This window comes from Oryx dammah, unplaced genomic scaffold (genome assembly GCF_014754425.2).
Source record: "Oryx dammah isolate SB20612 unplaced genomic scaffold, SCBI_Odam_1.1 HiC_scaffold_29, whole genome shotgun sequence".
Classification (NCBI taxonomy): domain Eukaryota; kingdom Metazoa; phylum Chordata; class Mammalia; order Artiodactyla; family Bovidae; genus Oryx; species Oryx dammah.
In genome coordinates this window covers 10,359,482-10,387,150 of record NW_024070213.1, presented here as the reverse complement: position 1 = coordinate 10,387,150, position 27,669 = coordinate 10,359,482, and the positions used below count along the sequence as shown (strand labels likewise).

General features: G+C 55.6%; 1 protein-coding gene across 1 annotated transcript; it reads left to right on the top strand.

Moving 5' to 3' along the window:
- Window positions 1-322: 322 nt before the first annotated feature.
- LOC120857666 (TRIO and F-actin binding protein) lies at window positions 323-25,035 on the top strand. The gene is made up of 14 exons (XM_040233347.1): window positions 323-529; window positions 5,418-5,474; window positions 8,129-8,197; window positions 8,322-8,411; window positions 8,802-8,911; window positions 10,556-11,081; window positions 11,721-11,831; window positions 17,463-17,610; window positions 19,367-19,469; window positions 20,269-20,428; window positions 20,512-20,625; window positions 21,603-21,689; window positions 22,519-22,682; window positions 24,330-25,035. The coding sequence occupies exons 1-13, from the start codon at window positions 524-526 to the stop codon at window positions 22,678-22,680; spliced, it is 1,743 nt and encodes a 580-aa protein (XP_040089281.1). The 5' UTR covers window positions 323-523; the 3' UTR covers window positions 22,681-22,682; window positions 24,330-25,035.
- Window positions 25,036-27,669: the final 2,634 nt, after the last annotated feature.

The following is a 27,669-nucleotide window of genomic DNA, read 5'->3' as shown; positions in this document are numbered from 1 at the left end:
GGTGCCACACCCCGCTGCCCCCACCCCGCACTCCCGCGCAGCGGCCGGACGGAGTCACCTGCACGCTGGGCCCTTCCTTCCTCCCAGCGCGCCCCCGGGGCCAGAGCCCGGCCCGCCCTCCGCTCTCTCCGCCCCCTCCGCTCCCTCCGCCCCCATCAGCCCCGCCGGGGACCGCCCCCGCTCGCCCGTCCCGTCGCAAGAGGCCCCGCCTCCGGGCCTCTCCCGCCCTCCCATTGGCCCGCCAGCGGCCCCCGCCGCTGTTTGTCCCGGCTACCCCGCCGCCCATTGGCCATTCCGGATCCTCCCAGGAAGTTTGAAAAAAAAAAAAGTTTTATGGGCGGATGGAAGGGGCCGGGGCAGCGCCGGGGAAGGGAAGGGCCGGGAGGAGCGGCGGCTGGCGGCCGAGAGGGGCGGCGGCGGCGGCGGCGGCGGCGGCGGCGGCGGGATTCCCGCTCCGCTGAGCCCGGCCCGAGAGCCTTTTCCACCTTCCTGCCTCCTCCTCTCGCCGCCCCTGGGTGCCGACATGACGGTGAGTGCTGCACCCCCAGGCCGGGAGGAGAGCGACAGCCAGAGCCGGAGCCGCGCCGCTCCCCTCTGGGCAACCCCCTCCTCACTTCCCGGAGGCGCGAAGAGGTCTCGGCCGGAAGAAGGGCGACCCCGGCCGCACGGGCCGGCTGTCCTGCCTCACCTTCCCCCGGCCTCACCTTTCCGAGCCAGGAGCCCGGGCAACCCCCACCCAGAGAAGATGGGAACTCTCGCTCTCAGGCACCACCCCCTAACTTTTGCGGGTCCAATCATGGACAGATTCGGGGTGGCCCTTTCCCCTTCTCTTCTCCAGCTCCCCTTAGTGAAAACCTGATCTGATTCCCCCCAAGTTGCGCCAGGTCCTTAAGGGTCTCCCAGGGTTCTGGGTGGCGGGAGGAGCGGAGATGGGCCTGGCCTGGGTCTGGGTCTCGCCAGGGGCTGGAGAGAGGCGCTCCCTTGGTTGGAATGGGTCTCGCTGGTGCGGGTCTAGGAAGCCTGTCCGCCCTTGTGGGCGCTGGGCGCAGGTTGGCTGGGTGAAAAGGGGCCTCTGGAGCCCATCCTGGGACTTCTGAAGTAGCAGGATACCGTGCTTCCTGGACTTGCCACTTCGCAGTGGCTCTGGGACCTTGGGTGGGGCAGGCCAGCGATTGGGAGTGAGGAACACGGTGGCAGGGATTTGTCTTTCTCTTGGGGATGAGCCATACCCAACCTCTATCAGTACTTGTACCTTAATTATCATATTGCGTCTCTTAGCTGAGTTCACCAATAGCCCCGTTCCGCAGTGTAATAAACTGAGGCTTGGGGAGGGGCGTCCGTGAGTTGCCAGAGGTTACCCTGAGTGTAAGGGAAGGAGTAGCCCTTTTCCAGGTCACTCTGGCCCCTTGACTGTGATGTTCTGGAAGGGAGGGGCAGGACTGCTTTTGGTTTCTGGCAGGCGCCTTAGGGAGGCTCTGACAGCCTGGTGAGGAGAGTTGGGGGGAGTTGAGCAGCGTGGGTGTACGCAGGGCCCCTGCCTCCTAAGTGCAATGACCTGCTCACTGCCTGGACTTCCTCAGCCTCTGCACATCCTGCCACCTCTCTACTGGCCCTTCCTGTTGTCAGCAGCCTCCCCTCCCCTGTCAGGGAGTAGAGAGGGATGTGGGGGGAGGAGCTGAGTCAGTGTCTTCCACCCCCCCCCCCATCCCCGCCTTAGGCTAGTGGAGAATGGTTGCATTGCCTGCGGGGTGCCTGCCAGGCCCTGAAACTGGGTGCTGTCACTTACCAGCTTCGATCCCTGCAGGTTGATGGTAACTCCCGGTCTAACCGATGAGGACTCCGATGAGTTCACACTGTAGGTAGTGAACTTACATGCCCTGGGTGATACGGCCAGCGCTGGCTGAGCCAGAATTTGTAACTTGGTCTGTCCCAGTTTTGTCTCAGGATCAGATAAATGTACATAGTTGCCTTTCCTGGGGAAGCACATGCTGAACTTGGGTAAGGCTGCCAGAAGCAGCATGTGGGGGCCCATCCCTGCTGGTGGGAAGAGGCTCCCTGAGGGAAATGACCTCCTGGGACTATGGGACTTTGTCAAATGGAGAGGGATGGGAGGGAGGGTGGGGGTACAGTGTGGACCAAGGCTGGTGGCCGTATTTGGGGAATAAAATGGTGAAAACATAGAAAAAGGACTTGGGAAGGAGGGCCTTAGAGGCCAGGAAGAGCAGCTTGGGCTTGTTCAGGGGCACTGGGGAGCCATGAAAGGTTATGGAGCAGAGAGGAGGTTCGTAATGACCTTTGACAGTGTTTACCGGATTCATCCTGGCTGCCCTCAGACCTGAGCCCATTCCAGGCTGGTGTCCTGCCCATTGCTTCTTCACATCCTCTTCCTCTCTCCTGGCCCCATCTCCCTGACTTCGACCTCAGAAATCTGAGCGAGCAAGTGGCAAAGGTACTATGAACGTGTAAATGCTTAGAGGCTTCAGGAAGCTGGGCCTGGAGTTAGGCTCTGCTCCACCTCCTTTTGCCTTAGCCGGGTGCAGCCTTGCCCCTGGAGCTTCATCCCCAGCCGCTGCCTGGCATCAAATTATATACCTGCTCACTTGTTTATTGTCTCCAGAGTTCCACCAGGGCAGAAGCTGCATCTCTTGTTCACCGCTGATTTCCTGGTGTAGGACAGGGCCTGGTTCAAAAAAATAAGAGAGAGATGAAAAGAAAGAAGGGAAGAAAGAAATTTGTATGAATGTCCCCTGAGTCCTGAGATCTTGGAGAGGGGTGAACAGCGTGTGTCCCTGATGGAGTTGCTTCTGGTCTAGTCTGTGAGGGATAAGTGAGTGGCTTCAGGACGATCACAGATGCCACAGAAGCCCTGGGAAGTCTGGTGTGGTGTGTACTGGGAAAGGCGCCTCAGAGGTGGCAATGAATCCAGGTCTCAAGGCATGAGAAGGGGTTTGCCTGGGTGAAGGAGCTAGAGGAGGCCTTGTATTTCAAGCAGAGGACACAGGTGTGTGTGGAGGGCCCCAGTCCTGGTGTGTTGGGGATCAGAGGGGAAATGTGATGACGTAAAACATGGGGCCCCCTAAGCAGGGGTGAGGCCAGGCTGAGGCTTTCGTTCTGTCCTGAGGTAGCCGGACCTTGTTCTGAAGCCATCCCTGAGGGTTTGAGGTGGGCCTGTGACACTAGGCCTTTCGGAGCGAGTCCCCTGCCAGAGCGTGCATACAGGGGTCGGTGTCTGTGGTCCAGGCTGGCTTGAGGCAGAGTTGACCTGTGGTCAAAGGAGGGAGGGCTGCTGTAAGGTCCTATTGGTGTTCTAGAAGGAGAAAAAGGGGGAAGGGAGCTTCCTGCAGGTGGAGGGAAGGTATCTGGGGCTGAGCAGCCATGTTTGAAGTTACAGGAGGCAGAGAGTTAGGTTGTCTGACCTTTTGACTCTTGGGGGCTTCCCAGGTAACTGCAGGACCTCGCCCGCCAGCAGGTTTAAAAAGTCACACTGGTGGCCTTCTCACCCCAAGGTCACCATGCCATCTCATGCCTGATGGGGTGTGTGTGTGGTATGCAGGTACCAGTGTCTCTGTGTGTAGCCCATTCAGTTCTCTCATGGAACTTGGGGGAGGGCAGGAACCCCCCCCCCCCAATCATTTGCCACATCAAACATCCGGGCTCAGGGAGGGGATGTGACTTAGGAAGGTCACTCTGCTTCCCAGGCAGCCCTCGGGGTCCCAGCCTATCATTCCTGCCCTTCCTCAGCCCCTGAAAGCCCATGACTTTCCCAGCCCCAGCTTGGCTGTCTTGATTGGGTGGTCAGCTGGTCCTTCCCGGGGAGCCCTCCCCAAGTCTGCACAGTGATGCCAGCTCTGTGGTCCATCCTAAAAAGCCTGGCTCCTCAGCTGCCAGAAGGTGGGGTGGGAATGGCCCCCAAAGCACAGGAGTTTAGATCAGGGAGGTAGAAGAGGGTGGATATTTAATCAGCAGATTTCCCCTGGGGTCATAGCATGCCAGGCCCTGCAGCCACGGGAGGCCCCTGTCTGCACATGGACCCAGATGACTTGGTGGCCCTGAGCGTGGCTATTGGTCTTCAGTCTGAGCTTGGAACCACCCTGGGCAGCTTCTGGCCCACGTGGGGAACAGGGCAGGGAAGAAGAGAAAGCAGACAGGGCGTACACAGCCTGGGGTTTCCCAGGTCTGAGCAGAGCCCGTGTGCCTTCCGTCAGACAGGTCTGCAGGGAGGGGCATGATGCAGGGGTTGGGCCGCCAGCCTGCTGAGATCCAGGGGCCCTGGTCCCAAGGCCATAGCTGGGGATGGCTCAGGAGGTCCAGGCTGCTGGCCCAAGCCCCTCTCAGGCCTCTTCCTCTACCGGAGGAAGAGGAGAATGGGGCTTCCTCGGAGTAAGGTGGGTCAGGGCAGGTGGCCAGGTCAGGTGGCTCCAGTTTCCAGGTTTCCAACCATTGTCACCGTCCACCCCGCTGAGCCATGCCACCCGCTCCCGCCACGCAACCAGACACCTTGGCCCGGTGGAGCTGTGATGCAGGTGCTGATAGGTGGGCTCAGAGCCATGGCAACAGGTGGCCGCCTCCTCCCTGCCGGCCAGCTTGGTCCACCAGTGAGCAGGACCTGAGACGGCAGGGGGACCGGGGCTTAGACGAGAGACAGCAGCCTCCCCAGCAGGCCAGGAAGGTCTGAGGATTGGCCTGGCCAGAGAAAATGCCCAGATGAGCAGCTTTGTCCTTGGGGCTAGGCGGGGGGGGACGTAGCTCCAGGTCCCTATGGAACATGCTACAGCTGGGAGCCCCCAGACCCCAGGGCTGTGTCCCCCTGGGCAGCACTTGGCAGGTAGGACTTGCCAGAACTGAGGTACCCTCTCTCTAGCCCCTCCAAGAGCTGTGGGGGCCCAGGGGGTCTCAGACCACACCCTGGGCCTGGCTCCATCTTTCAGGGTCTCCAGGAGACGAGGAAGGGCAGGACTGGTTGGATCATGGGAGGGTTAGTGGGTTGGGAGTGGGTAAGATCATTAGGGCATTATCTGCCTGGGCCTCAGTGAGAGGAACTGGACAGTTCTCTCAGCCCTGCTGGTCTGGCCTGTCCTCTGAGCTCTGTAAGGGTTCCTTGTTCCAGGCAGAGTTTTCTCCCCCCTCTCTCTCCCTCTCCTCCACACTCAGGTGACGAAGCAGGCTGGCGGGAGGGGAGCTCGAAGGTCTGTGGTGGACGGCCAATCACCCAGCCCACCTCTCAGAGGCTGCCGGATGTTCAGGAAAGGGACCAAGGCTGCTTCAGTGGCTGGGAGCCTGCCTGGATTTAGGGGGTTATCTGGGTCCTCAACCTTCCTCCCTGGCTCCCCAGGACTCTTATAGGACTTAGAGCAGGTAGGATGAGCCCCTTTGGTTCTCGCTGGGCCTGACTCACCTGCCACCCCCTCTCCCCATAGCCCGATCTGCTAAACTTCAAGAAGGGATGGATGTCTATCTTGGATGAGCCTGGAGAGGTAGGAGGGCTGCGGTGGGGTGGGGTGGGGTGAGGTGAGGGGTAGGGGGTGGGAAGTAGGGTTGCTGCAGGGCCCTGTAGGGTCCTGGGGGCTGCCCAGGCGGCTGAGCAGCTTCCCTGGCCTGTCCAGCCATTTAGAGACCCTAGCTTCTGGGTGGAGGGGTTAGAGGGTGAGGGCCAGAGCGGGAACCCTGAGGGGGATGTTTCTTATCCTGCTGGAAAGAAGGCCTTGGGCTGTGGGGTAGGAGGCCAGAGGCTGCTAGTCATCTCAGCTTTGTGAAGCAGCCTGCAGTATGTAAAGGTCACCAGGATGGCAGCCTCTTGGCCCTTCATGCCCTGCACCCCGTTCTCTCTCCTCACTAAGAGCCCCTTGGCCCTCTCACCTCTTGATGACCATGGCTGGGTATCTGAGGGTCTGGAATGGAAGGGTTCACAGAGATCATCCAGCCTGACATGTATACAGATTCCCAAAGACTCAGCCATGCAGCAGCTCCCCCAACCCTGGGTTGGGGGCTCAGAGGACATTCCTTGAAGTCTCACCAACCAGGGGCCCCATTGAGTGAGTCACAGCTTCTTCCAGCCTCAGTGGCCTCATCTGTGAAATGGGCATGCTGGGTAGTGAGAATTCTTTCCAGGCTGGATAACAGAGTCACAGAGTGGGTCACAAGCACATAAGATGTTCCATAGAGCCCTCAGTGCCCGCTTGGGCCTCAGGTAATCACCCTTCCCTTTCTCTACTGTGTGCATCCTTAGAGCCAGAAGGGACAGTAGCTTTTCACCATTCTACCCTTCTGGCTGCCAGGCTGGAGGTGGAGCTGGCCTCCTGCCCACCCAGCCTGGGAGGGGACATCTCCTTGCCCGGGTCCTGCATGCGCCCGCAGCTTGAGTCTGCATGCAGCCCGCATGCCACGGAGGGCTTGGAGCCAAAGGGAATCTCATTGTATTCCCTACCCACATGTTTTATTCCCTCTAGTCCACAACCTTCTGAACCCGCTGCCTGCTTGCCAGCCCCCTGGTGGCTGGGCTCCAGGCTCACACAAGGCCGGGCATCCCGCCAGTGACCCTTCCCAGCCTCCCCACCCAGGGTCTCTGGAGGGCAGAGATTATGAGCCCCACCCAGAACTGGCCATTACTCATTCTCTTTCACAGGGTTTTGGAATGTCCGAGCTGGAAGGGCCCTGGGAGTTCAGCCAGCCCAACCCCTTGGTGCACAGACAGGAGACAGGCCCACAAGGGCTTTGATCTCTTCCAGGCCCAGCAGCACCTTGGGCAAACCCAGGCCTAGAACTTGGGGCACCTGAGGCCCACAGAGTTCCAGCCAGCTGCCATCCCAGGCAGTCGTAGACCAAGCCTGAAAGGGCCTAAGAGATCTTTTGGCCCTGAACCCCTGCCCCACTTTACAGAGGAACAGTTGTCCTGTGTAGCAGCTTGGGTCACTCAGAAGAGCAGCGTGGTTCTAAGAGGGCCAGTCTCTCAGGACAATCCCCAGCGTCCTGGCGCCTGAACGCACGCCAGGTGCCATGAGAGACATTCCGGGGAAGGTTAGGAATTTCTGACCTCACCAGGAGGCTTAGGGACTACTCAGCCCTACTTTACAAGTCGGAAAACTGAAGCTCAGAGAGGTTGAGACACTTGACTAAAGACACACAGCTAGCAAGGGATAAAATAGTTGTTACCCTGGTCTCTTGGATGCTAAAGTCCTATTTCTTATGGGAGGCTAGTGTGGAAAGAAGTAGAAAGTATCATCCTGGCATATCCTTGAAAAGTTAACCATCTTCTTGAGGAAAGAAAACCAAGTACTTGAAGTATTAACAATCAGAGCTTGGTGATGCAGGGGAGTGCGGAGGACATGGGCTGACCCTGGCAGTGGGTGGATCTTGACTGGCATTCCAGTGAGTGGCCAGAAGCCTGGACATGAGCTGAGCTTGGCACTTTCATATCAGGCTGTTCTGATGCCCCCACCCCTCTCCTAACCTAACCCCATCTGCAGCAGAGAGAAGCATTGCAGAAAGGTACCCACATCATAAATGTACAGATAATGCATTCTCATAGCGGCACATATATGTAACCAGCACCTAGGTCAAGAAACAGAATATGACCAGCTCTCAGACACTTCTCCTTGGGCCCCCTTCTGGTCCTGCTCTCTGGGAGACTTGTCCTCGGCTTTGGGGTGATCGATCCAGGAGTAGCATATGGAAGAAGACTTTTGAAGTCCTGGCCCCTGGCTTGCTAGGCAAATGGCCTTACACAGGTCACAGTCCCTTCCTGGACTGCACTGGGCAGGATTTGCATATAGGAGCTTTGATGATCTTGGCCGAAAGGATCAGGAGGCCTATGGAATTATCAACAAATCAGGGAAGGGTTCTCAGAAAGAAAGGGAGGGTGTGGTTAGGAGAAGGCAACCCATTTCACAGATGCTGCTCCCGAGGCTCAGAGAAGGAATGGAGGGGCTAACTACAAATGTGGATTTTGTGACTCTGCACTGTCCTCTGACCCCTGCTCCTCAGCCCAGCTGGTGAAGGTGCCAGGCACCTGCTGCAAGCAGAACAGTTGACCTGGCAGCACCCAAGATGCCTGTGGAATGATGCGCACACACACACACACACACTCATTCCATGCCCCCGACCCTTACCCACCGCCATCTCTCCTTCGCAGTGGAAGAAGCACTGGTTTGTGCTGACCGACTCAAGCCTCAAGTACTACCGGGATTCCACCGCTGAGGAGGTGAGACAATGAAGTGGGAGGGCTCCTTCCCCCATCAGGTTCCAGGGGACCCCTAGTAGGGAGTCAGGGGGTTCAGGGAGGGATCACTGGAGTCCATGGACCATCATGAGCCCTCCTGCTGCAGGCGGATGAGCTGGATGGCGAGATCGACCTGCGCTCCTGCACCGACGTCACCGAGTACGCGGTGCAGCGCAACTATGGCTTCCAGATCCACGTGAGCCTGTGGGCAGTTGGGGGCGGTATCCCTGGAGGGCCCCCCAGAGGAGGTGTAGGGGTGGAGTGTGGCTCACCAGACTGGCTCCCATCACTCATTTCCCCAGAGACCCTGTCCTCAGAGCCAGCGGGAAGCTCTGCTGCAGACACTGAGCTTGTCTGGGGCAATCCCAGGCATCACTGGCAAGCCGATTCGAATGTTGGCGAGACTGTGGAGGGGACGGGGCTCTTCCGAGGCGAGGAGGGGAGGGTGTTCATCCTCTGCTCACCTCCAGACTCAAGACCTGAGATACCAGCCCCTGGGAGGGGAGGGCACCTCCCTGGGGCCCAGAGTGGGGAGGGAGCAAGGAAGCTGGCCAGGTGGTAACCTACCTGTGGGGTGGACTTGCAGACCAAAGACGCTGTCTATACCTTGTCGGCCATGACCTCGGGCATCCGGAGGAACTGGATCGAGGCTCTGAGGAAGACTGTGCGTCCCACCTCAGCCCCAGATGTCACCAAGTATGTGCTGGGCTGGACCAGGGCCTTTGGGGAGGCGCTTACCATCCCCCCCGCCCTGCATCCTGAATGGGTAGCCAGTGCTCACCTGAGGGCCCTGGGCCTCAGTTTCTCTGCCAACAAAATAGGGAGGGGGAGGGGGCAGTGGGTACCTGTGGCACTCATCCAGAAATACCCTGAGGTCTGGAGGTTGACTCTCATCCCACCCTGAAAGGGTGGTGAGAGGCCTTGGCTCTTTGGAGAAGTGCCGCTGAGTCAAAGGGCCCGTGAGGTGGCTGATTGTGTGCCTAGGGGGCTGTGTCAGCCTGTGTCAAGAGAGGGGGTGGCTACTTAGTCTGGGTGGGGGACCCACTCCCTGTGGAGGTCGCTGTGGGGAGAGGGACAGGAGGGTTCAGTGACCTGGTGGTAGAGACCCCACGCAGGATAAACCCCAGATGTGGGACTTGCCTGGCGGTCCAGTGGTTAGGACTCTGTGCTTCCACTGCAGGGGTGCATGGGTTCTATCCCTGGTGAGGGAGCTAAAAATCTCATAGCGGCACGTATATGTAACAGAGGACGCAGCACGGCCCAGAAGTAAATAAAAATAAATTTAAGTAAGCATCTTTTTAAACAAACAAAAAGCCCAGATGCCTGTGAGGGTCGAAACTCTGGCTGTTGGGCAACAGAAACTGAAGCGTGGTATTGAGGGGGCACAGAGTATGTGTCCGCCTGCCTGGCCACACCCTGGCTGGCAACCTTAGGCCAGTTGCTGTCTGGACTGAGTTTCATATTCCTCACCTGTCACACCAGCTGTGGTGTGAGGTTTGCACAGAGGCGCTGTATAAGCTCTTGCCCACTGTGCAGCTGGACTATGATTTACTGTATAGGCTTCGCTGCTATAGCAAAGAAACCCCAACCACAGGTTCATGCAAGGGAGAGGGTCAGACTCCAGCCCAGGCCTGGTGGGGCTGCTGTGCGGCCCCTAGCCCCCAGCCTTGCCTCTGGGCCAGAACACTGCTCACATTCTCATGGGTCCAGGCCAGGAGCCAGGCCAGGGCACGCCTGGTCCTTTGAAGGGTGCTGCTTCTCACGTGCACTGGGCAGAGTAGTCACATGGCCACTTGTAGCGGCAAGGGACACTTTAGTTTCTGGCCAGGTGACCACATACCCAGTGTTGCTATGGAAGAAGAAGGGAGCTGACGGTTGTTATGTGTCTCCACAGTTTGTGCCTGTGCAGCCAGAGGCCACTGTTCACCTCACCTGCAGTGACCCTGGGCATCTCCCCTATTCCACTGTGAGCCTCTTGAACCCAGGGCCTTATCTCCCACCACTCCCTTAACACTAATGCTGCCACCACCATTCGCAAAGCCCTTCCTGGTTGCTTTGAACACATTCACTCATCTAGTCCTCACGTCTCTCCTGTAAGAGGCATTGTTGTCCCATATTACAGATGAGATGACTGAGGCTTAGAGAGGGCGGCCAGGTTCCCTAGAAGTGGCGGAGCTGGGATGGTTCCCAGGAGCTGTTAATGATGGAGCGGTAGTTCTCACCTGCTTCCTCCACTGGGGTCTGTCCCCAGGCCCTGACACACGAGTCACACTCCAGAAGTGCTTGCTTTGGGACCGAGCAGGCCAGGTCCCACCTGACGTGGCTCTGCTGGCCCCCTAGGCTCTCGGACTGCAACAAGGAGAACACGCTGCACAGCTACGGCACCCCAAAGGGCTCCCTGAAGGCAGGGGAGCAGCGGGTGGGCTCTGAGGTCATCAGCCGGGGTGGCCCCCGGAAGGCAGACGGGCAGCGGCAGTCGCTGGACTACGTGGAGCTCTCCCCGCTGACTCAGGGCTCCCCGCAGCGGGCCCGCACCCCGGCCCGCGCCCTCGACCGCCCGGCCAAGCAGGAGGAGCTGGAGCGGGACCTGGCCCAACGCTCTGAGGAGCGACGCAAGTGGTTCGAGGCCACGGACAGCCGGGCCGCAGAGACACCAGCAGGCGAGGGTTCGCGCCGGGTCCTGGGCGCCCCCCTGACCGAGGACCAGCAGAGCCGGCTCAGTGAGGAGATTGAGAAGAAGTGGCAGGAGCTGGAGAAGCTGCCCCTTCGGGAGAACAAGCGGGTGCCTCTTACCGCCCTGCTCAACCAAGGCCGCGGGGAGCGCCGGGGGGCCCCGAGCGATAGCCACGAGGCGCTGGAGAAGGAGGTAGGCGGGCACAGCTGCCCTCTGGAAGCCTCCTCACCCCACCAGTGCCCTTAACATCCCTGCACTCATGCTAAAGCATAGTTCTTGCATACCTACAGTGATTGGGGAACTCAACCGTGAGCCACTGACACTTCAGATGCCTTGTAAACTGGAGACTTCTTTCCTGGACCTTGGGGATTTTTTGTTTTTGTTTTTCCCCATCTTTGTTCTGTCCTCAGCAATCCCAGAGAAGGGAAGGGGGAAGAGAAGGGAGCAACCATTTATTGAACACCTTCTGCATACCAAGCCTTGTACTAGGCTCTCCTTACGCTGGCTCATGCAGTCCTCACCTGGTCACATGGCAGTTTCATGGTCCCATAGGGTATACCGCCTCACTGTTTCACTGATGGGAAACTGAAGCTTCAAGAAGTTTCCTCCCACCTATATAATAGGTAAATATCTGTGACCGTGGTATTCCGCTCCCAACCCTATTGAGCCTTCTTCTCTGGGCTAGCGCTCTCCTGGGTCCCTGACCTGGCCATCCAGGAAGTATCTGGAACATCCCCCTTGCTTGTGTGTCCACACCAGGGCCACTTCGTCGCACCAGCTCCATTCCCCCTTCAAGACCCTCACTGACCTTGCCTCCCCCCATCCCCGTAGGTCCAGTCCCTTCGTGCCCAGCTCGAGGCATGCCGTCTCCAAGGGGAGGCTCCTCAGGGTGCACCCAAGTCCCAGGAGGACGGCCACATACCCCCCGGCTACATCTCACAGGTAAGGCCGTGGAGCTATTGTGTTGGGGGGTGGGGACAGGTTTCTGGTTGCCGTGTTTTGAGAAAACAGCTGATATTCTGGGAGCCCTTCCTGTACCAAAGCGGAACCCGGGTGAGGCCTTTGATGTACACCATCTCACTTAATCTCCCCAGAGGGTGGACATGAGGACTGTGCCCATTTTGCAGACAAGGCCACTGAGCTGTGAGAGGGTATGTGACTTGCCTGAGGTCAACTGGCCTGCAGATGTCAGAGGTGGGATTTGAACTTGGGTCCAGCTGACTGCAGAGCCCATGCGTGAGCCCCCATGTGACCTTCTGTACTTAGACTCCCTTCCTCTGTACTGCTCTGGGAAAGAGGGGCCTGATGGAGCATGGGACCCTCAGTGGGCAGGCTCCTGGGAAAGTGAAAGTCGCTCAGTTGTGTCTGACTCTTTGCAACCTGCTGGACTATACAGTCCATGGAATTCTCTAGGCCAGAATACTTTAGTGGGTAGCCATTCCCTTCTCCAGGGGATCTTCCCAACCCAGGGATCGAACCCAGGTCTTCCACATTGCAGGCGGATTCTTTACCAGCTGAGCCACCAGGGAAGGCTAGGCCCCTGGGAGTCGCTCCCTAAACACGGGGACATCCTGCCAGGTGGAGGCCCTGCGCAAGGTGGTCTACAGGACATGGGTGCCTCCAGTGGCCCTCGGGGGACGCACGGCCTGCCTAGGACAGCGACTCTCAACAAGGGTTGATTTTATTCCCCTGGGGACATTTTGGCCGTGTCCAGAGACACTTTTGATTGTCATGTTTGGGACAACTAGTTCTCCAGAAAAAATACGTGTGCATGTACACACTGACACACTTATATATGTTTATTGTAAATTTTACTGATATAGAGCATGTTTAGTGTGCAACTTACAAATAAAAAAATACATCATGCTTCTATTGTGAATTCCATATTGCAAATTGATTTTTCTCAGAGTACTTTTGTTGTTTTCTCCAAATGCTCGTATCCACAGCAAACTGACAAATGAGTGTCATTCTAACATGAATGTTGGTTGGCATTTTTGTGTGTGTGAATGAGTAAGACAGCCAGATATAGGCTTAAACTTTACTTGGTCAATATCATGAGCAACTTCTTTGCTGAACTGAAGGATACTTTACTGTTGAGACTATTTGAAAATATTCTTTTAAGGACATTTCTTAGGTTTTTGTTCTGTGTACAATGTGGCAGTCAGAGCTAGTGCACACTTTGAAGTTTAATCTGTACTGTGAGCGTTAATAGCTTTTCCTCATCATTTGGTTAAGTCTGGACAATCAACAGAACAGTAAATCAAGCTCTGATTTGTAACGTTTACCAGTTTCCATGGTGTAAATATTCCTGCAATGGCTGATGTCCCTGAACAGAGTTGGGAAACTGGGCACCGACCATCATGTGGCATTTCCACCCTGCAGACACAGGACATGTAAATAACCTCAGAGCATAGCTAATAATAAAATGCAGTGAGATAATTAGGAGGTAATGAATCTTGCGTATCAGCTTTGTTTTTTTAACACTTATTTGTTTTTGGCTGCGTTGGGTGTTAGCTGCTGCTTTCAGTCTCTTCATTGCTGTGTACCGGCTTCTTTCTTGTTGGAACGCACAGCTTAGCTGTCCCTCAGCATGTAGGATCTTAGTTCCCCTACCAGGGACCAAACCTGTGTTCCCTGCATTGAAAGGCAGATTCCCTGGACTGCCAGGGAAGTCCCTCAGCCTTGTTTTTAATGTAACTAATTATAAGTTTATATAATTTCTAATAACAGCTATGCTAAATAGCTGCACCACAGAATTCCTAAAAATTTGACAATTGCTGTTCCCCAGCTAGCACACCCTTGCCTGAAGCAAAAAAAAAAAAAGACGGCTGGGGTCCCAGGCTCTGGGCAGCGAGGCCTTCTAGAGGTTCCGAGGGAGCATGGGGCTCTCAGGAAGTGTTCCTGAAGCTGGGGGTGGGAGTGGGGGCTGAGGTAGGAGGGGGAGGGCTGCTGAGTGTTTATCAAGGAGACTCCCACTGCCAAGCTGAGAAGCTGGGATCACAACCCACACACCTAAGGAGGTTTGGGGTCTGGGACGCGACATCAGGAAGGTGGGGTTAGTGTGCAGAGTCTGGGAGAGGCTGCAGCCATCACTAGCACCAGGAGCTAGGACAATGCTGAAGTGGGGGGGAGCGAAGCAGGGGGAGGGGAGCTTCAGGCTGGCCCACTGCCTCGAGGAAGGCAGAGAGGAGCTGGCCGGGAGCTGGGGCCGCCATGCAAGGCCAGGGGCCATCTGGGGCTGAGTGGTTCTGGAACATTCAGCTGAAGGGAGACCAGGGCTGAGGGGAGTTGGCGGTGTATTGTGGAGGGTGAGCTTGGGGATCACGTGGGGAGGGGGAAAGGAAGGGCCCAGTTATTGTTTCAGGGCTCCCTGGAGGCCAGAGGAGGGTGGGGCATCTCTCGATAGGGTGGGGGCCAGCACCACCACCTGAGGCCTCCGGGGACCTTAGAGATGCCTCCCCTACCCACTCCAGAGGGCTTCAGACTGAGCTTGGTGGACCCCTTGGACACCCCAGAGGCTGCCTTTTTTTGGGTGGATGAGGTCCATCCACAGTTGCCGGTCCCGGAGCAGCACTGTCTTTGACTATTAGAACCTGCATTAGTTTCCCTTTGCAGGAAGGTTTCTGTCACTAAAATGAAGTTGGAAAAGCACCGCTCTGACTTCTCAGGGTACAGATGGGGAAACGGAGACCCAGAGAGGAGGCGAGCCCTCCAAGCTGGCAGCAGACCTGTGTCTGCAGTCCTGGCTTCCTGGTCCCCAGGCGCCCGCTGGGCTCCCCAAGGCTGTCAGCGTTTCATCCTGTTAGATTGGGATGGGCAGGGGTAGCAGGTGGAAGGGGGGGTGAGAAGGGCATAATGGGGAAACAGCTCAAGGCAGGGGAGGGGAGGGTACTGGAAAAGAGAAGCTGGACCATCTGTGTCCCCTCAGGCCCCAGGGGAGGCAGCTGGAGAGTCAGTGGACCCTAGACAGGAGACAGCGGGGCAGCGATTCCCAAGCCTGATGTCTCAGGCCGAGGGGATGCCCCCTTCCAGCTTGTGGGGTTTGCCACCGCAGGACAGCAGCCAGGGGACCTGGGGCTTCAGTGCCTACTGCTGTAGGGGCCACTGGCACTTCTTTACCTACTTTGATCCACGTCAGTTGTGGCAGCCAATACACTTGGGCCCTCAGAAAGGCAGGTCAGAGGGAGCAGTGGCCTGGCCTTCTAGGAGCCCCTCCTCATGGGCTAGTGCCCACCTCCTGACATCAGCCTCTGGACGCCCTATTGGCTGCCGGGTCTGCCGGCCTGATGTGGCTCTTTAAGAACAGCAGTCCCATCTCCTGTAGGCTCCTGTCTCTACAGGTGGGTGGTCTCTACAATGAATGCTGACTTAGCTCAGGGAGCCTTGCGAGTTGGTCTCATGGGGTCTGTATTACAGATGAGGAGATTGAGGCTGAGAGAGGGAACAGGCTTGTTCGGGTTCACTCCGTGGTACAGCCAGGACTAGGACCCAGTCTGTGGAACTCCCAAGGCCGTGTTCTATTCCCTACCTGAGGGGACACACAGAGGACAGGCACAGAGGCTCAATGAGACAGGTGTCCCCTGCCCACAGCTTGGAACACTTGGATCCCAGAGACCTGGCGCTTGTCCTTCCCCAGACTGGCCCATGCAGCCCCCCAGATGTGGCTGCTGCTGAGGTGGGGGTCATCCTCTGTCCCCAGCTGTGAGGTGCCCTGTGCCTTGGGGGAGGACTTGGCCTCTTACCTGCATCGGGTCTCTTATCTGTACCTCCCATTTCTCCCTTGGCTCTTCCCCTTCCCTTTTGAATGATCTTAAACATATATTAATCATGTAAGAAATTTGTTTACATTTTCAGAAATAATTTCAAACAAAAGGTTAGAAACAAATGTGTGAGCTCTCCTTCCCCTGCCTGCTTCCACCCCCAGGGGTTACCTTGGTTACCTTCTGAGCATGTCTGTATAGTTTTCTGTTGCAGCTGTGATGAATTGCCAGAAACATAAGTGACACACGTTAATCATGTCAGTTCTGTAGAAGTCTGACGTGGGTCTCCCCAGGCTATCAATAAAATCCAGGCATCCAGGGGATCTCGTTACTTTCCGTAGGCTCCGGGGAGGCTCCGTCTCCTCACCTTTTCTAGTGTCCAGCAGTCGCCTGCATTCCTTGGCTCATGGCCCCTTCCATCATCTTCAGAACTCATGCGGGAGAGTCCGGTCCTTCTCACTTCCCACTGGGCTCCTGCCTTAGTCCCCTCTCCCTCTCCCTGCTCTCCTGCCTCCTCTTTCACATCCAAGGACCCTGTGATTACTTTCGGCCCAGAGGATAATCTAGGATAATCTCCCTATTTTAAGGTCAGCTGATTAGCAATCTCTAGTCTCCTGGGCCGTGTAAGGTAACACATTTGCTGGTTCTTGGAGTAGGGCGTGGACATCTTTGGATGGTCATCCACTCTATTTTCTAGGGTAGCCTTGTACACCTTTTTCTGTGTCATTATGCACAGGTACTTAGACCTACAGCTCTTAAGTGTTTTTGGTCCGTGAATGGGGTCACATCACCTGTATCATCAGAAACCAGTTTTCATGACCTAACTTTCGAGACACCTTTCCACAGCAGTCTGTGTGGGCAGCTCTGTCTTTTAACAGCTGCCCGGATCCTTTGTAAAGTGCAATCCCATAACTTATTTAAGGGCTTCCCTGTTAGGTACTTAGCTTGTTTCCAGTTTTCATCTGTTACCAACCTGGCCACAGGCAATACCCTTGTCTAAGAGTCTTTGTACATGCGTGACTTTCTGTGGGGTCATTCCTAGGAGTGGACCTGCCAGGTTAAAGGGTCATTAAAATTTGATGACACCACCAAACTGCCCTCCACACACCCGGTTGCAGCTGACTCTCCCAGCAGTGGGTATTATCAGTCATTTGAAAACTTGCCGGTCTTGTCTACACAGCCCCATTTTGTGCTAAGTCATCAATTTCAATTTGCTTACTCAGCATTTGCCACAAGTCAGGCCTGGCCTAGACCCCAGGGACTCTGAGCTGTATCAGATCTTTGTTTGTGGTGGGGGCGGAATTTATAATCTGGCAGAAGCAGAGCCCTTAAAAACAGGGGAAAGGCTGACCAGAGTTAGAGCTCGGAGGATATTTAAGCCGGGCTGCAGGCCAAGTGGATTACCCGGGAAGAGAAAGTTGTAAAAGAAAGTTCCAGGAATAACGTGAGCTAAAGCTCAGAGGTGTGAACATGCCATGAGCTGTTTTGTTTTGTTTCTTTTTTAAGTAGCTATGATGTTCCTTGGTTGGGGAGGGCTTAGGTTGAGACCATCAGGGTTGGCAGACACTGGAGCAGGGACTTGCTCTGCGGGATGGGAAGCCCAGAAGGGTTTGAAGCAGAATGACAGGCTGGGGATTGTGGCTGGCGGGGAGCAGGGGCAGATACAGGCTGATGATGCCAGGGTCTTGAGGGGGAGGTGGTGAGGCCTGGACCAGGGCAGGCCTGCCCCCGAGGCTTCTTGCCTCAGGCTAGGAAAGCGGCACTACCTAGACCATGGGGGCAGCCCCATGACGGCCTGGCTTCCCACCTGCAGGAGGCATGCGAGCGCAGCCTGGCAGAGATGGAGTCTTCGCACCAGCAGGTGATGCAGGAGCTACAGCGGCACCACGAGCGGGAGCTGCAGCGGCTGCAGCAGGAGAAGGAGTGGCTTCTGGCTGAGGAGACAGCGGCCACGGCCTCGGGTGAGGACCCCGGGCAGGAACGGCACAGCAGGGCCTGGCCCCATGAGCCTCCAAGCTGTGGCTCCTCTTGACTGGAGGTCTTTAAATAAGAGATGAGGGTCTGGTGCCAAACTTGGGGTGAGGGGTCAGGAGCCCCTAGATACGGCCTCTAACCCTACTTGCAAAGGGGAAACCAAGGCAATAATTGATTTCCCCCTACACACAGACCATGAGTTAGGGTTAGAGTCTTTTCCCTCAAGGGCCTGTGGCTACTGGGAGGTCCACCTCTAGCCACATACACACACACACTGAGCTGCAGTGTGTGTTTGTTTTCCACAGCCAAAAATCCGTGCCATGTGCTGGGGAGAGACTGGTCAGCCGCAGACCCTGCTCTTGTATGAGTGCCATCTCACTGGGCCAGTGGGCTGGACCCAAGGGAGAGCAAGGAAAGGTGTTGGCATTTAACCAAACCCTGTTACACACATGAGCAACCTTAGTCCTTGCAGTAGCCCAGGGAGTGAACCCATTTCACAGATGAGGAAACTGGGGCTCAGAAGTTAGCAACTTATCCCAGATGACATAGCTTGGAGGTATCAGAAGATGGAGCTGGAGCACAGAGCTCTCTGACTACAAAGCCATGCTCTAAACCCTTCCCTCTGCTCTTCCAAGTCAGAAACAGGTATACCCAAGGTTCTGGCCAGCTCTCCCTCTCTGTCCCCTGCAGACCTGCTGTGTGTGTCTGGCACATCCTAGACACTTCCATGGGGTTTGCAGAATAATAGAAATGATGAAAGAGGTCACGTGATTTGGAACTTGCCACCTACCAGTGTTCAGGGACTCAAACTGAGGGCCCCTCGTCCCAAACCCTGGGGTCAGTGTGTTTTGCATTTTAGGAAGATAACTCAGGATATCCTCCCCCAGCAGGGTCTGGATTTCACTTTGAAATCTAGCACTAAGATTTTGCAGTGAAATTTCTGTGTTGCTCTTAAGTGGGATAATAATGACCGGAAATAGCCTTGGGTCTGTTCAGGTTGGGGATTGCACCAAAAGAGTTGTGAAACACTTTCAGTGTTCAGAGCTTTTGGATTTTGGAATTATGGATAAGACTATGAATGAGGACTTGTTTAATCCTCACAATAACACCGTGTGAGTGTGGAGAGAGACTCAGTCCTTGGGGGCTTGCAGACTGAAAATAAACCAGTGGGGGCCAGTGTCTGAGTACTGCCTCTGTGCCAGACATTGTTCTGTTCTGCATGCTCTACACACATTTCCCAGTAACCCATGAGGAAAGGCGTTTTTTGTTATCCTTGTTTTCTAGATAAGGATTCAAGGCACAGAGGCTTTAGGTCCCTTGCACAAAGTCACATAAATTTGTACTGGCCACAGAGCCAGTGTTCTTGACTACTAGGCCAGGCCAGGCAGATGGACCTTGTTAAAGAACCTTCCAGGCTCTGCAGGGAGGACTGTGTGTAGTCTTATCCAGAAATCATGAATAACAAGAGGTACTGGCGGTCAGACACTGAAGTGTCTCCCCAGCAGAGTCCCTCAGACAGGTTCTGTCATCCTCCTGTGGTAGACAGGCTCAGAGAGCTTGAGCAGCTTACCCAGAGCTACTCAGTCCATGACACAGAGCCACTCAGTCCATGACACAGCCCAGCCCAGCACTCTTTGCTTACCACTTTCTGCTCCTGTCTCCATGCGGAGTCCCAGAGGAAGTGGAACTCGTTGCTCCTGACCCCTCCCCAATCTCCCTTCTACCTCTCTGCCCTGCTTCCAGCCATTGAAGCCATGAAGAAAGCCTACCAGGAGGAGCTGAGCCGGGAGCTGAATAAGACACGGACTCTCCAGCAGGGTCCAGACGGCCTCCGGAAGCAGCACCAGTAAGACTGGGTGATGGAGCCCTGCAGCCTGGGGGCAGGGCCTCCCTCTGAGCCAGGGGGCCCAGCTGTCCACTCTGCTGGTTATGAGTGAGGGACCTGGGCTGAGACCCCTGGGCAGGGGACCATGTCAGCTTGCCCCCAGCTGGGATTCCTGTTCCAGTCATGTGGCATAGGGAACAGAAGTGGTAGGACCCCCCGCACCAGTGTGCACAACTGTTCTCAGGCCCCTTCTTGTCTATCCAGTCTCAGTCTCCACCCTCTCTTCCCCTCTTTGGTGTCCCCTAGAGCTGGGCTTAGGTCTTCCCTGGTGGCTCAGATAGTGAAGAATCTGCCTGCAATGCTGGAGACCCACGTTCAGTTCTTGGGTCAGGAAGATCCCCTGGGGGAGGGCATGGCAACCTACTCCAGTATTCTTGCCTGGAGAATCCCGTGGACAGAGGAGCCCTGTGGCTACAGTCCATGGGGTCACAAGAGTCGCACACGACTGAGTGACTAACACTCACATGCAGAGCGGGGCCACAGTAGAAGCCGGTAGGTGTCCTTCCCTGTCAGAGCACAGCTCTGGAATGCTGGGGCTACGGAGGCGTGAAGAGGTGGGCTTCTCCAGCCCACCCCCCTCACAGAGGAGGCGCCTGCAACCCAGAGAGGCTGACACACCAGCTCACAGCCCCACAGTGGGCCGAAGGCAAAACCAGGGTGAGAATCAGGAGTCCTGAGCTGCTTCAAGTCTGCGTGACCTGACCCGGCTTGGCCGAGGGCCAGAGAGCCTGGGCCACCCTCCCTGACTCTACCCTGGCAGGTCAGACGTGGAGGCGCTGAAGCGGGAGCTGCAGGTGCTATCAGAGCAGTACTCGCAGAAGTGCCTGGAGATCGGGGCCCTGACGCGGCAGGCCGAGGAGCGCGAACACACACTGCGGCGCTGCCAACAGGAGGGCCAGGAGCTGCTGCGCCGCAACCAGGTGGGCCTTGGCCCCCCGGGGTGGGGGGTGGGGGGCATGGGCACCCCGCCCCCCGCCCACTGACCACCCCCCACCCTTCCCAGGAGCTGCATGCTCGCCTGTCCGAGGAGATTGACCGGCTGCGCAGTTTCATTGCCTCTCAGGGGACAGGCAACGGCTGTGGTCGCAGCAGCGAGCGGAGCTCCTGTGAGCTGGAGGTGCGCCCACACCTCCCCACCCTGTGCCAGCCCTCCTAGCTGGGGCATGGGGCCGGGGCCTGGGGAGGGTGCCTGGACAGGCTGGGTCTGCCCTGCAGTGGGGAGGAGACAGGGCAGCTTGGAAGGAGGCTTGCTGTGCACCCAGCACTCCTGGGCCACCTGGGTGAAAGCTCTCCACCTGAGTCTACCACCTACCTGCTGTGTGACCATGGCAAGTCACCTCACCTTTCTGAGTCCTAGTTGCTCATCTGTAAAATGGAGCTAGCCCCTCCCTTACTGAGAGAAGCCGGAATGAGAAAAAGTATATGGGATCCCAGGATCACTCTCGTCTTTGGTTGTGTTTAACAAAAATCTGTACACAGCTTTACTCTCTGCCTGGCATTTCTATAAGCCCTTATATCTGCTAAATCACTGAAGCTTCTAGCAGCTGTTGCTGTCCCCATTTTACAGTTGAGGAAACTGAGACACAGGAAGGTCAATTACCTTGCCCAGGGTCACATGGCTTGTCAGTCTGGGAGCTGGGATTTGAACCAGGCAGCCTGGCTCCAGAGCCTTAAGCTTTTAAGTCTCCCTCACCCTGGCTGAAACTGTCTCTTTCTTGGTCAGGTCAAAATAGCAGTACCTGCTCATCAGGGTTGGGGGAGGGGTTAATTAGGAAGCCCAGCCCTCTCTGGCTCACAGTAGGACCATGCTGTGGCTTCTTTTCATGATCTTTGCCCTCAAGTTGAGGGCCTGGTGCTGTTCGTGACCACAGCAGGGATGACCATAAGATATCCACTCACATGGTACAGATGGGCTGAGAGAGCGAGGAGAAGTCAGAGAGGCCTTCCTGGAGGAGTCTTCCCCCAGGGACCCTGGTGCAGGTTAGGAGCTGCCTTCTAGGGGCCCAAAGCAGGGAGAAGTCAGGCTTTGGGGTGTGGTGGGCCAGGGTAGCTCTGGACTCTGGCTCCAGGTCAGCCTGTAACCTGTGACCTCAGGTGCTGCTGCGAGTGAAGGAGAACGAGCTGCAGTATCTGAAGAAGGAGGTGCAGTGCCTCCGGGATGAGCTCCAGATGATGCAGAAGGTGAGTCCTGGCCAGCGGAGGTGGGGTGCCAGAGGGGTGGGGAGCCCCTGGATCCAGCTCTGCCCTCATCCTGTGCCGGTTCTGTGCCGGCCACTCCTGGCCTCATCAGGCCCTCCCTGTGCCTCCTCCTTGTAGGGGTCAGTATTCCCATTTACAGACAAAGAAACTGAGGCTAAGAAAGGGTAAGTGATTTGTTCCAGGCCACCCTTGTTTTTATTAGGTTGGCCCTAAAGTTCTTTTGGGTTTTCCCATAACATCTTGTGGAAGGGACCCGAATGAACTTTTTGGCCAACCTAGCATTTAATCAGAAAATATTTGTTGAATACCTACTATGTGCTCGGCACTTTACTGGGTGCTGGGTGACTCGCTGTGGGCCAGACCAAAATCCCTGTCCTTCCAGTGTGGAGTATGCGTTCCCAGAAACCTGTGTTTCTGGGAGCTGGGGGACTGAGATTTGGGGCCCAATCTGACTCACCCTTGGTGCCGTGTCCATGTGTCTTTGACAACCCTTTGTGTGTTGGTGGTTCTGGGAGACTCCTGAAAGGGGCCCAAGCCCTGGGCCAGGCTGACCTGCCCTCCCAGCCACTCACTTGCATGTGTGGCCTCGGACAGAAGTTTCACCACCCTGACTCTCGGCTTTCATCTTAAATGGGATGAAAATGATGCTGAAACCTGTGTCACTGGATGGAGTGTCGGAGCCTTCTGGGGAGGCCACCTAGAGGGAGAAAACCAACCTGGGGGCTTGGAAGGGCCTGGCTGTTTGTGCCGGCAGGTGGTCAGGGCCAGGAGGGAGGGCTCCCTGCCCTTACAGTGCCTCCCCGGCCCCCAGGACAAGCGCTTCACCTCGGGAAAGTACCAGGATGTGTACGTGGAGCTGAACCACATCAAGACGCGTTCGGAGCGGGAGATTGAGCAGCTGAAAGAGCACCTGCGCCTCGCCATGGCTGCCCTGCAGGAGAAGGAGACTGTGCGCAATAGCCTGGCCGAGTAGAGGTGGGCCCCACGGGGTGGGCACCGCAGGGCGGGCAGGGGGAGGCCGTCACGGGCGCCGGACCTGGAGGTGTGACCTCAAGGCTCACCTGCACCTGAAAGCCTGCGCCACCCCCTGAGCCAGGGCACTTCCTCCTCCCAGCCTCCATTTCCCTGTCTGGATTGGGGACAGTGACGCTGGCAACTCGGGGCCGTCCCAGGGATACATCAGACTCGCCCAGAGGCTGCTCTGTGAGCTGGAGCGCGTTTCCTTCAGAGGTGGGCCAGCCAGTTCAAGTCTGTGATTATCGGCCCTGTCCCCGCCATGTGACAGTGGAAGCTTCTTAACACAGAGCCACAGCTGCAGCCCTGCACCGTCCACGCCCCTCCTCTGGCAGTGCCCTAACTGATCGGCCTGGGCTTGGGTGGCAGATCCGTGTGGGTGTGCCTACCTCCTCATCAGACCCAGCAGCACAGCTCGCTGGTGTGTGTGCTAATCGCCCACAGGTTCCTTCCTCTGAGCTTCACACCCCAGACATCACTGGAGGCCTTGTTCTGTCCCACTCAGTCTCCCAGTCATCCCTGACTTAGCAGGGTCTGAGACTTTTCTTTTTTTGGTTGCATTGGGTCTTAGTTATAGCATGTCAGATCTAGCTCCCTGACCAGGGATTGAACCCAGGCTCCCTCCATTGGGAGCACAGACTTTTAGCCACTGGACCACCTGGGCAATCCCTCTGAGCTATTTTTATGATGCTTTTCCTCCTGCCCTATCTACCTGGAGCTTCCTCTTTCTAACATGACCTTGGGGACTTCCTAAGGCACTCAGGAGAGGCCACCCTGCAGGCCAGGCATGGGGAGAAGCCCAGAGGAGCAGGTCTGGCCCAGCCTTTGGGGTCGAGAGGCTTTAGAAGGACCTGCTGGTCACACTTCCCTGGCCTTAGCCAGATTCTCTTGCTCTGTTTATTAAATTGAAATGTAGTTGATTTACAGTGTTTACAGTGTTACAATTTACAATGTTGTTTTAGTTTCTGGTGTATAGCAGAGTGATGCAGTTATATATACTGGGTTGGCCAAAAAGTTTGCATTTTTCTATAAAGTGTTATGGAACAAACTTTTTGGCCAACCCAATAGAAATACAGATATGTTCTTTTTCAGAATTTTTTTCATTATATTTTATTATAAGATATTGAATATAGTTTCCTGTGCTATACAGTAAGACTTTATTATTTATCTATTTTATATATAGTAGTTTATATCTGCTAATCTCAAACTCCTAATTTATTCCTCCCCCACCCCCACTTTCCACTTTGGTAACCATAAGTTTGTTTTCTGTGTCTGTGAGTCTGTTTCTGTTTTGTAAATAAATTCCTTTGTATCTCTTAGATTCCACATACCAGTGATATCATATGATATTTGTCTTTCTCTATCTGACTTATTCCACTTGGTACGATAATCTGTAGCACATCCATGTTGCTGCAAATGGCATTATTTCATTCTTTTTCATGGCTGAGTAATATTCCATTGTATTGCTATATGTATACTTTATCCATTTGCCTGTCGATGGACACTTAGGTTGCCTCCATGTCTTGGCTATTGTAAATAGTGCTGCTGAGAACTTTGGGGTGCATGTTTTTTTTCTAATTAGCAGATTCCTCCACTCTTGTCTTCTAGGTCCTCGTGGTCCAGCCTGCTGCAGACCCTCCAGTCCAAGGGGACCAATTGTCTTCCTTCCCTGCTGGACGGACGTCAGAAGCCAAGCTTTCTTCCCACCCTCTGTGGGCTCACACCCACGTGCACTCACACCCACCACACACATGCACACACACACATACACACACACACACACACACGTACACTTTCTGCGTATCTGAGCGCGCCCCTAGCACTGGGTCTTACCTTGCACCTTCTTCAGGATTTTATATGTGAAGAGATTTTTATATAGATTTTTTTTTTCCTTTTTTTTTCCCCCAAAAACACTTTATACTTTTTAAAGAGCAATGCCTGGTGGCACATGCCTCCAGCACCAGCCCCTACTCTGTCCCCAGCCACCTGCTTGGGCTTCTGGGCCTGTCTCCCCGTCTGAGGTCTAGCGGAGGCCTGGCAGTAGCTGTGGCAGGGTGGACTCAGTAGGAGAGGCAGGGAGCCGGCCACCCTCTTCCTACCCTACCTCCCACTAACTACTTCCTGCCCTGGGGGGGACCCACTCCCTGGGACTCTGGACAGAGGGACAGATGGACAGAGGGAGCCGGCAGCTGTCCCCACAGCCCTGCCCCCTCCTCTGAGTGGGTGCTGGGCATGGATCTGTGGGAGCTGCCCTGTGCAGGCATTTCTCTCCTGCTCCGTGAGCCTTCTTAACTTAATAAAATGTTCTGGCAGCTCTGGTGTCCTGGATGGCCTACACAGAGGGGGTGGCAGAGGTTGGTGTTCTTTTTTTTTTAATTAGAGGATAATTACTTTACAATATCGTGATGATTTCTGCCATATATCATCATGAATCAGCCATAGGTACATGGGGATATATAGGTATATCTATCCTATATGTAGTCCGCCAGACTCCTCCATCCATGGGATTCTGTAGGCGAGAATACTGGAGTGGGTTGCCATGCCCTCCTCCGGGGGATCTTCTTGATCCAGGTGTTGAACGCTTTGTCTCTTACATCTGCATTGGCAGGCAGGTTCTTTACTACTAGCACTACCTGGGAAACGCACATATATAGAGAGAGAAAGGCATCCCATATGTCCCCTCCCTCTTGAACCCCGCTCCCACCTCCTTCCCTGTCCCGTCCCTCTAGGTTGTCCCAGAGCACCACCTTAGGTTCCCTGCATCATACAGAACACTGTCTCTAAGGCCGGGGTTTCTTAGAGTGGCTTCACCACCCATACCCTCCAGCACTCCACCCTTCCTGGAGGAGCAGCATGTGGGCTTCTGAGGGTGGGGTTGAGGATCTGGTTTCTCCACCAGGCTTTGCAGCTCCATGTGGGGTTTGCAGGCCGGCAGGAGCAGCTGTGATACCTGGGAGCTTGTGAGAAACCCCAAATCCAGGCTCCGCCCTGACCTCCTGAGTCAAAATCTGCACTTTAACATGCCCTCCACGCCCTGCCCAGGGATCAGGGGCATCTCACTCTGAGAAGCCCTGAGTGGGTGCTGGGCCAGCCTTGGAGGAAGGACCAGGACCTGGGGCTTGGCCCGTGACTGACCTTGGTCAAGCCATGCCCCTCTCTAAGAGCCTTAATTTGATTCTCCATCATATGGGTATCTTTCAACCCCAGTCCCATGTTGACGCTGTGCCCAGAGGTTTTGTCCAGCCTGGCGGGCTTAGGGGCAGGGAAACAGAAGCAGTCACCCCCGGCCACCACGCTGGGGGCCTCATCCTTGTTGGCTGTTGTGTTGATCGTGGATGGTCCCACTTGGGGCTGGGAAGAGGCCACCTTTCTGTGATGCCGTCGGTCCAGCCTGGGCTGTCCAATTTGCAGAGCTGTGGCGAAGGTGATGAGACAAGCCAGCCTCACCCCCTGTAGCTATTCCCATCAGCCCTTGGGGCACCTCTGTGCTGAGCACTGGGTGTGTAGAGTTGAACAAGAACTGGCCCTGCCCCCAGCTGAGGCCACAAAAACAGGTCCCATAGGGTTGGGTTCTAGAAGGCTGTGGGAACCCAGGGGAGACCCCACAGCCCACCGGTGGAAGAGGGTTTTTGGGGTGGCTTTGGAATATGACTTTTCTAGATGGAAAAATGGGTCCATGGAGTCACAAGAGTCAGACTCAACTGAGCAACTGAAAAACAAGATGAAAAAATCAGGAAGGCTTTCCAATTCCAAGGGGAAAGCATGAGCAAATGCCCTATGAACCTCCCTAGTGTGTTCAGGGAACCCGTGGGGGAGCAAGCTTGTGGGGTGTGGGGAAAATGTGCCCCATTCCCTTGTAGTGATGGGTTTAGGAATGGGCATGGGATACAGTTCCAGCCAATGAGATGGCCCAGAAAAGTCTTGACTGGGGTGGAGGGATGGAGCAGACCATCCTCAGAGGTCTTCCTTACTCTTAGAAAGGCGCACAAGGAAGGGAGGCCTCTCTCTCCTAACCTTCGGACAGTGCTGGGTGAAGTCTCCATGTTGCCACCATTTTGCCTCATTAATATGCTAAAGATGGTGGAGCAGAAAGAAAGAAGAACCAGAATCCCCGAGCCATTAAATCACCCAGGCTTGGTGCTGCCTTGATTCAGGACTTCCCGTCTCATGGGGTAAGGAGCATGCCATGGGCAGCCCCAGTAACCAGATAGTTGAGTCCAGGGCCCTGCCCATCCTCAGCAGACCCTGTTGCCCCAGACCAGCCCCTCCTGGACATCATTCTAGGCCATCCCCTGCCTCTGTGACTCTCTCAGTCCAACTCGGGCTGCCCATGTAGCACCTGGGCTGTGGCAACACCCTCCCCACCAGCTCCCTCCCACCCCACCCTCTCCACAGGCAAGGCTTCCCAGGCAAACGAAAAAATCAGGCCAACCTATGAACAGGTGCCCCACCTCAGCTGTGGAAAAACAATGAGATATCCCTCCCCACCCCACCCCACTAGAATAGCTCAAATCAACAGAACTAACAATACTAAGTGTCTTGAGGATCCGAAAAACGAATTCTCACGCAGGGCTGGTGGGAGTATTCTAGGTACCAGCACTATGAGGAACTGGTGGCAGTTTCTTATAAAGTTAAACACACCCCTACCTGTGACCTCCATTTCCACTCCTGCATGTACATCCAAGAGAAATGAATGCTGAGGTCTACAAAATAACTAGTATAATAATATGCATGTCAACGTTACTCATAGTAGCCGAATCTGAAGACAGTACTCATGTCTGTCAACAGTAGATTGAATAAATTGTGGCATATTCATACATTAGAATACAATAGGGAAATAGGAAAGAATCACTGCTACATGCAACTGCATGATGAGTCTTCCAGACATAATGTTAAGTGAAAGAAGCCAGCCACAAAAAGGCCCACGCTGGAACTTCCTTGGTGGTCC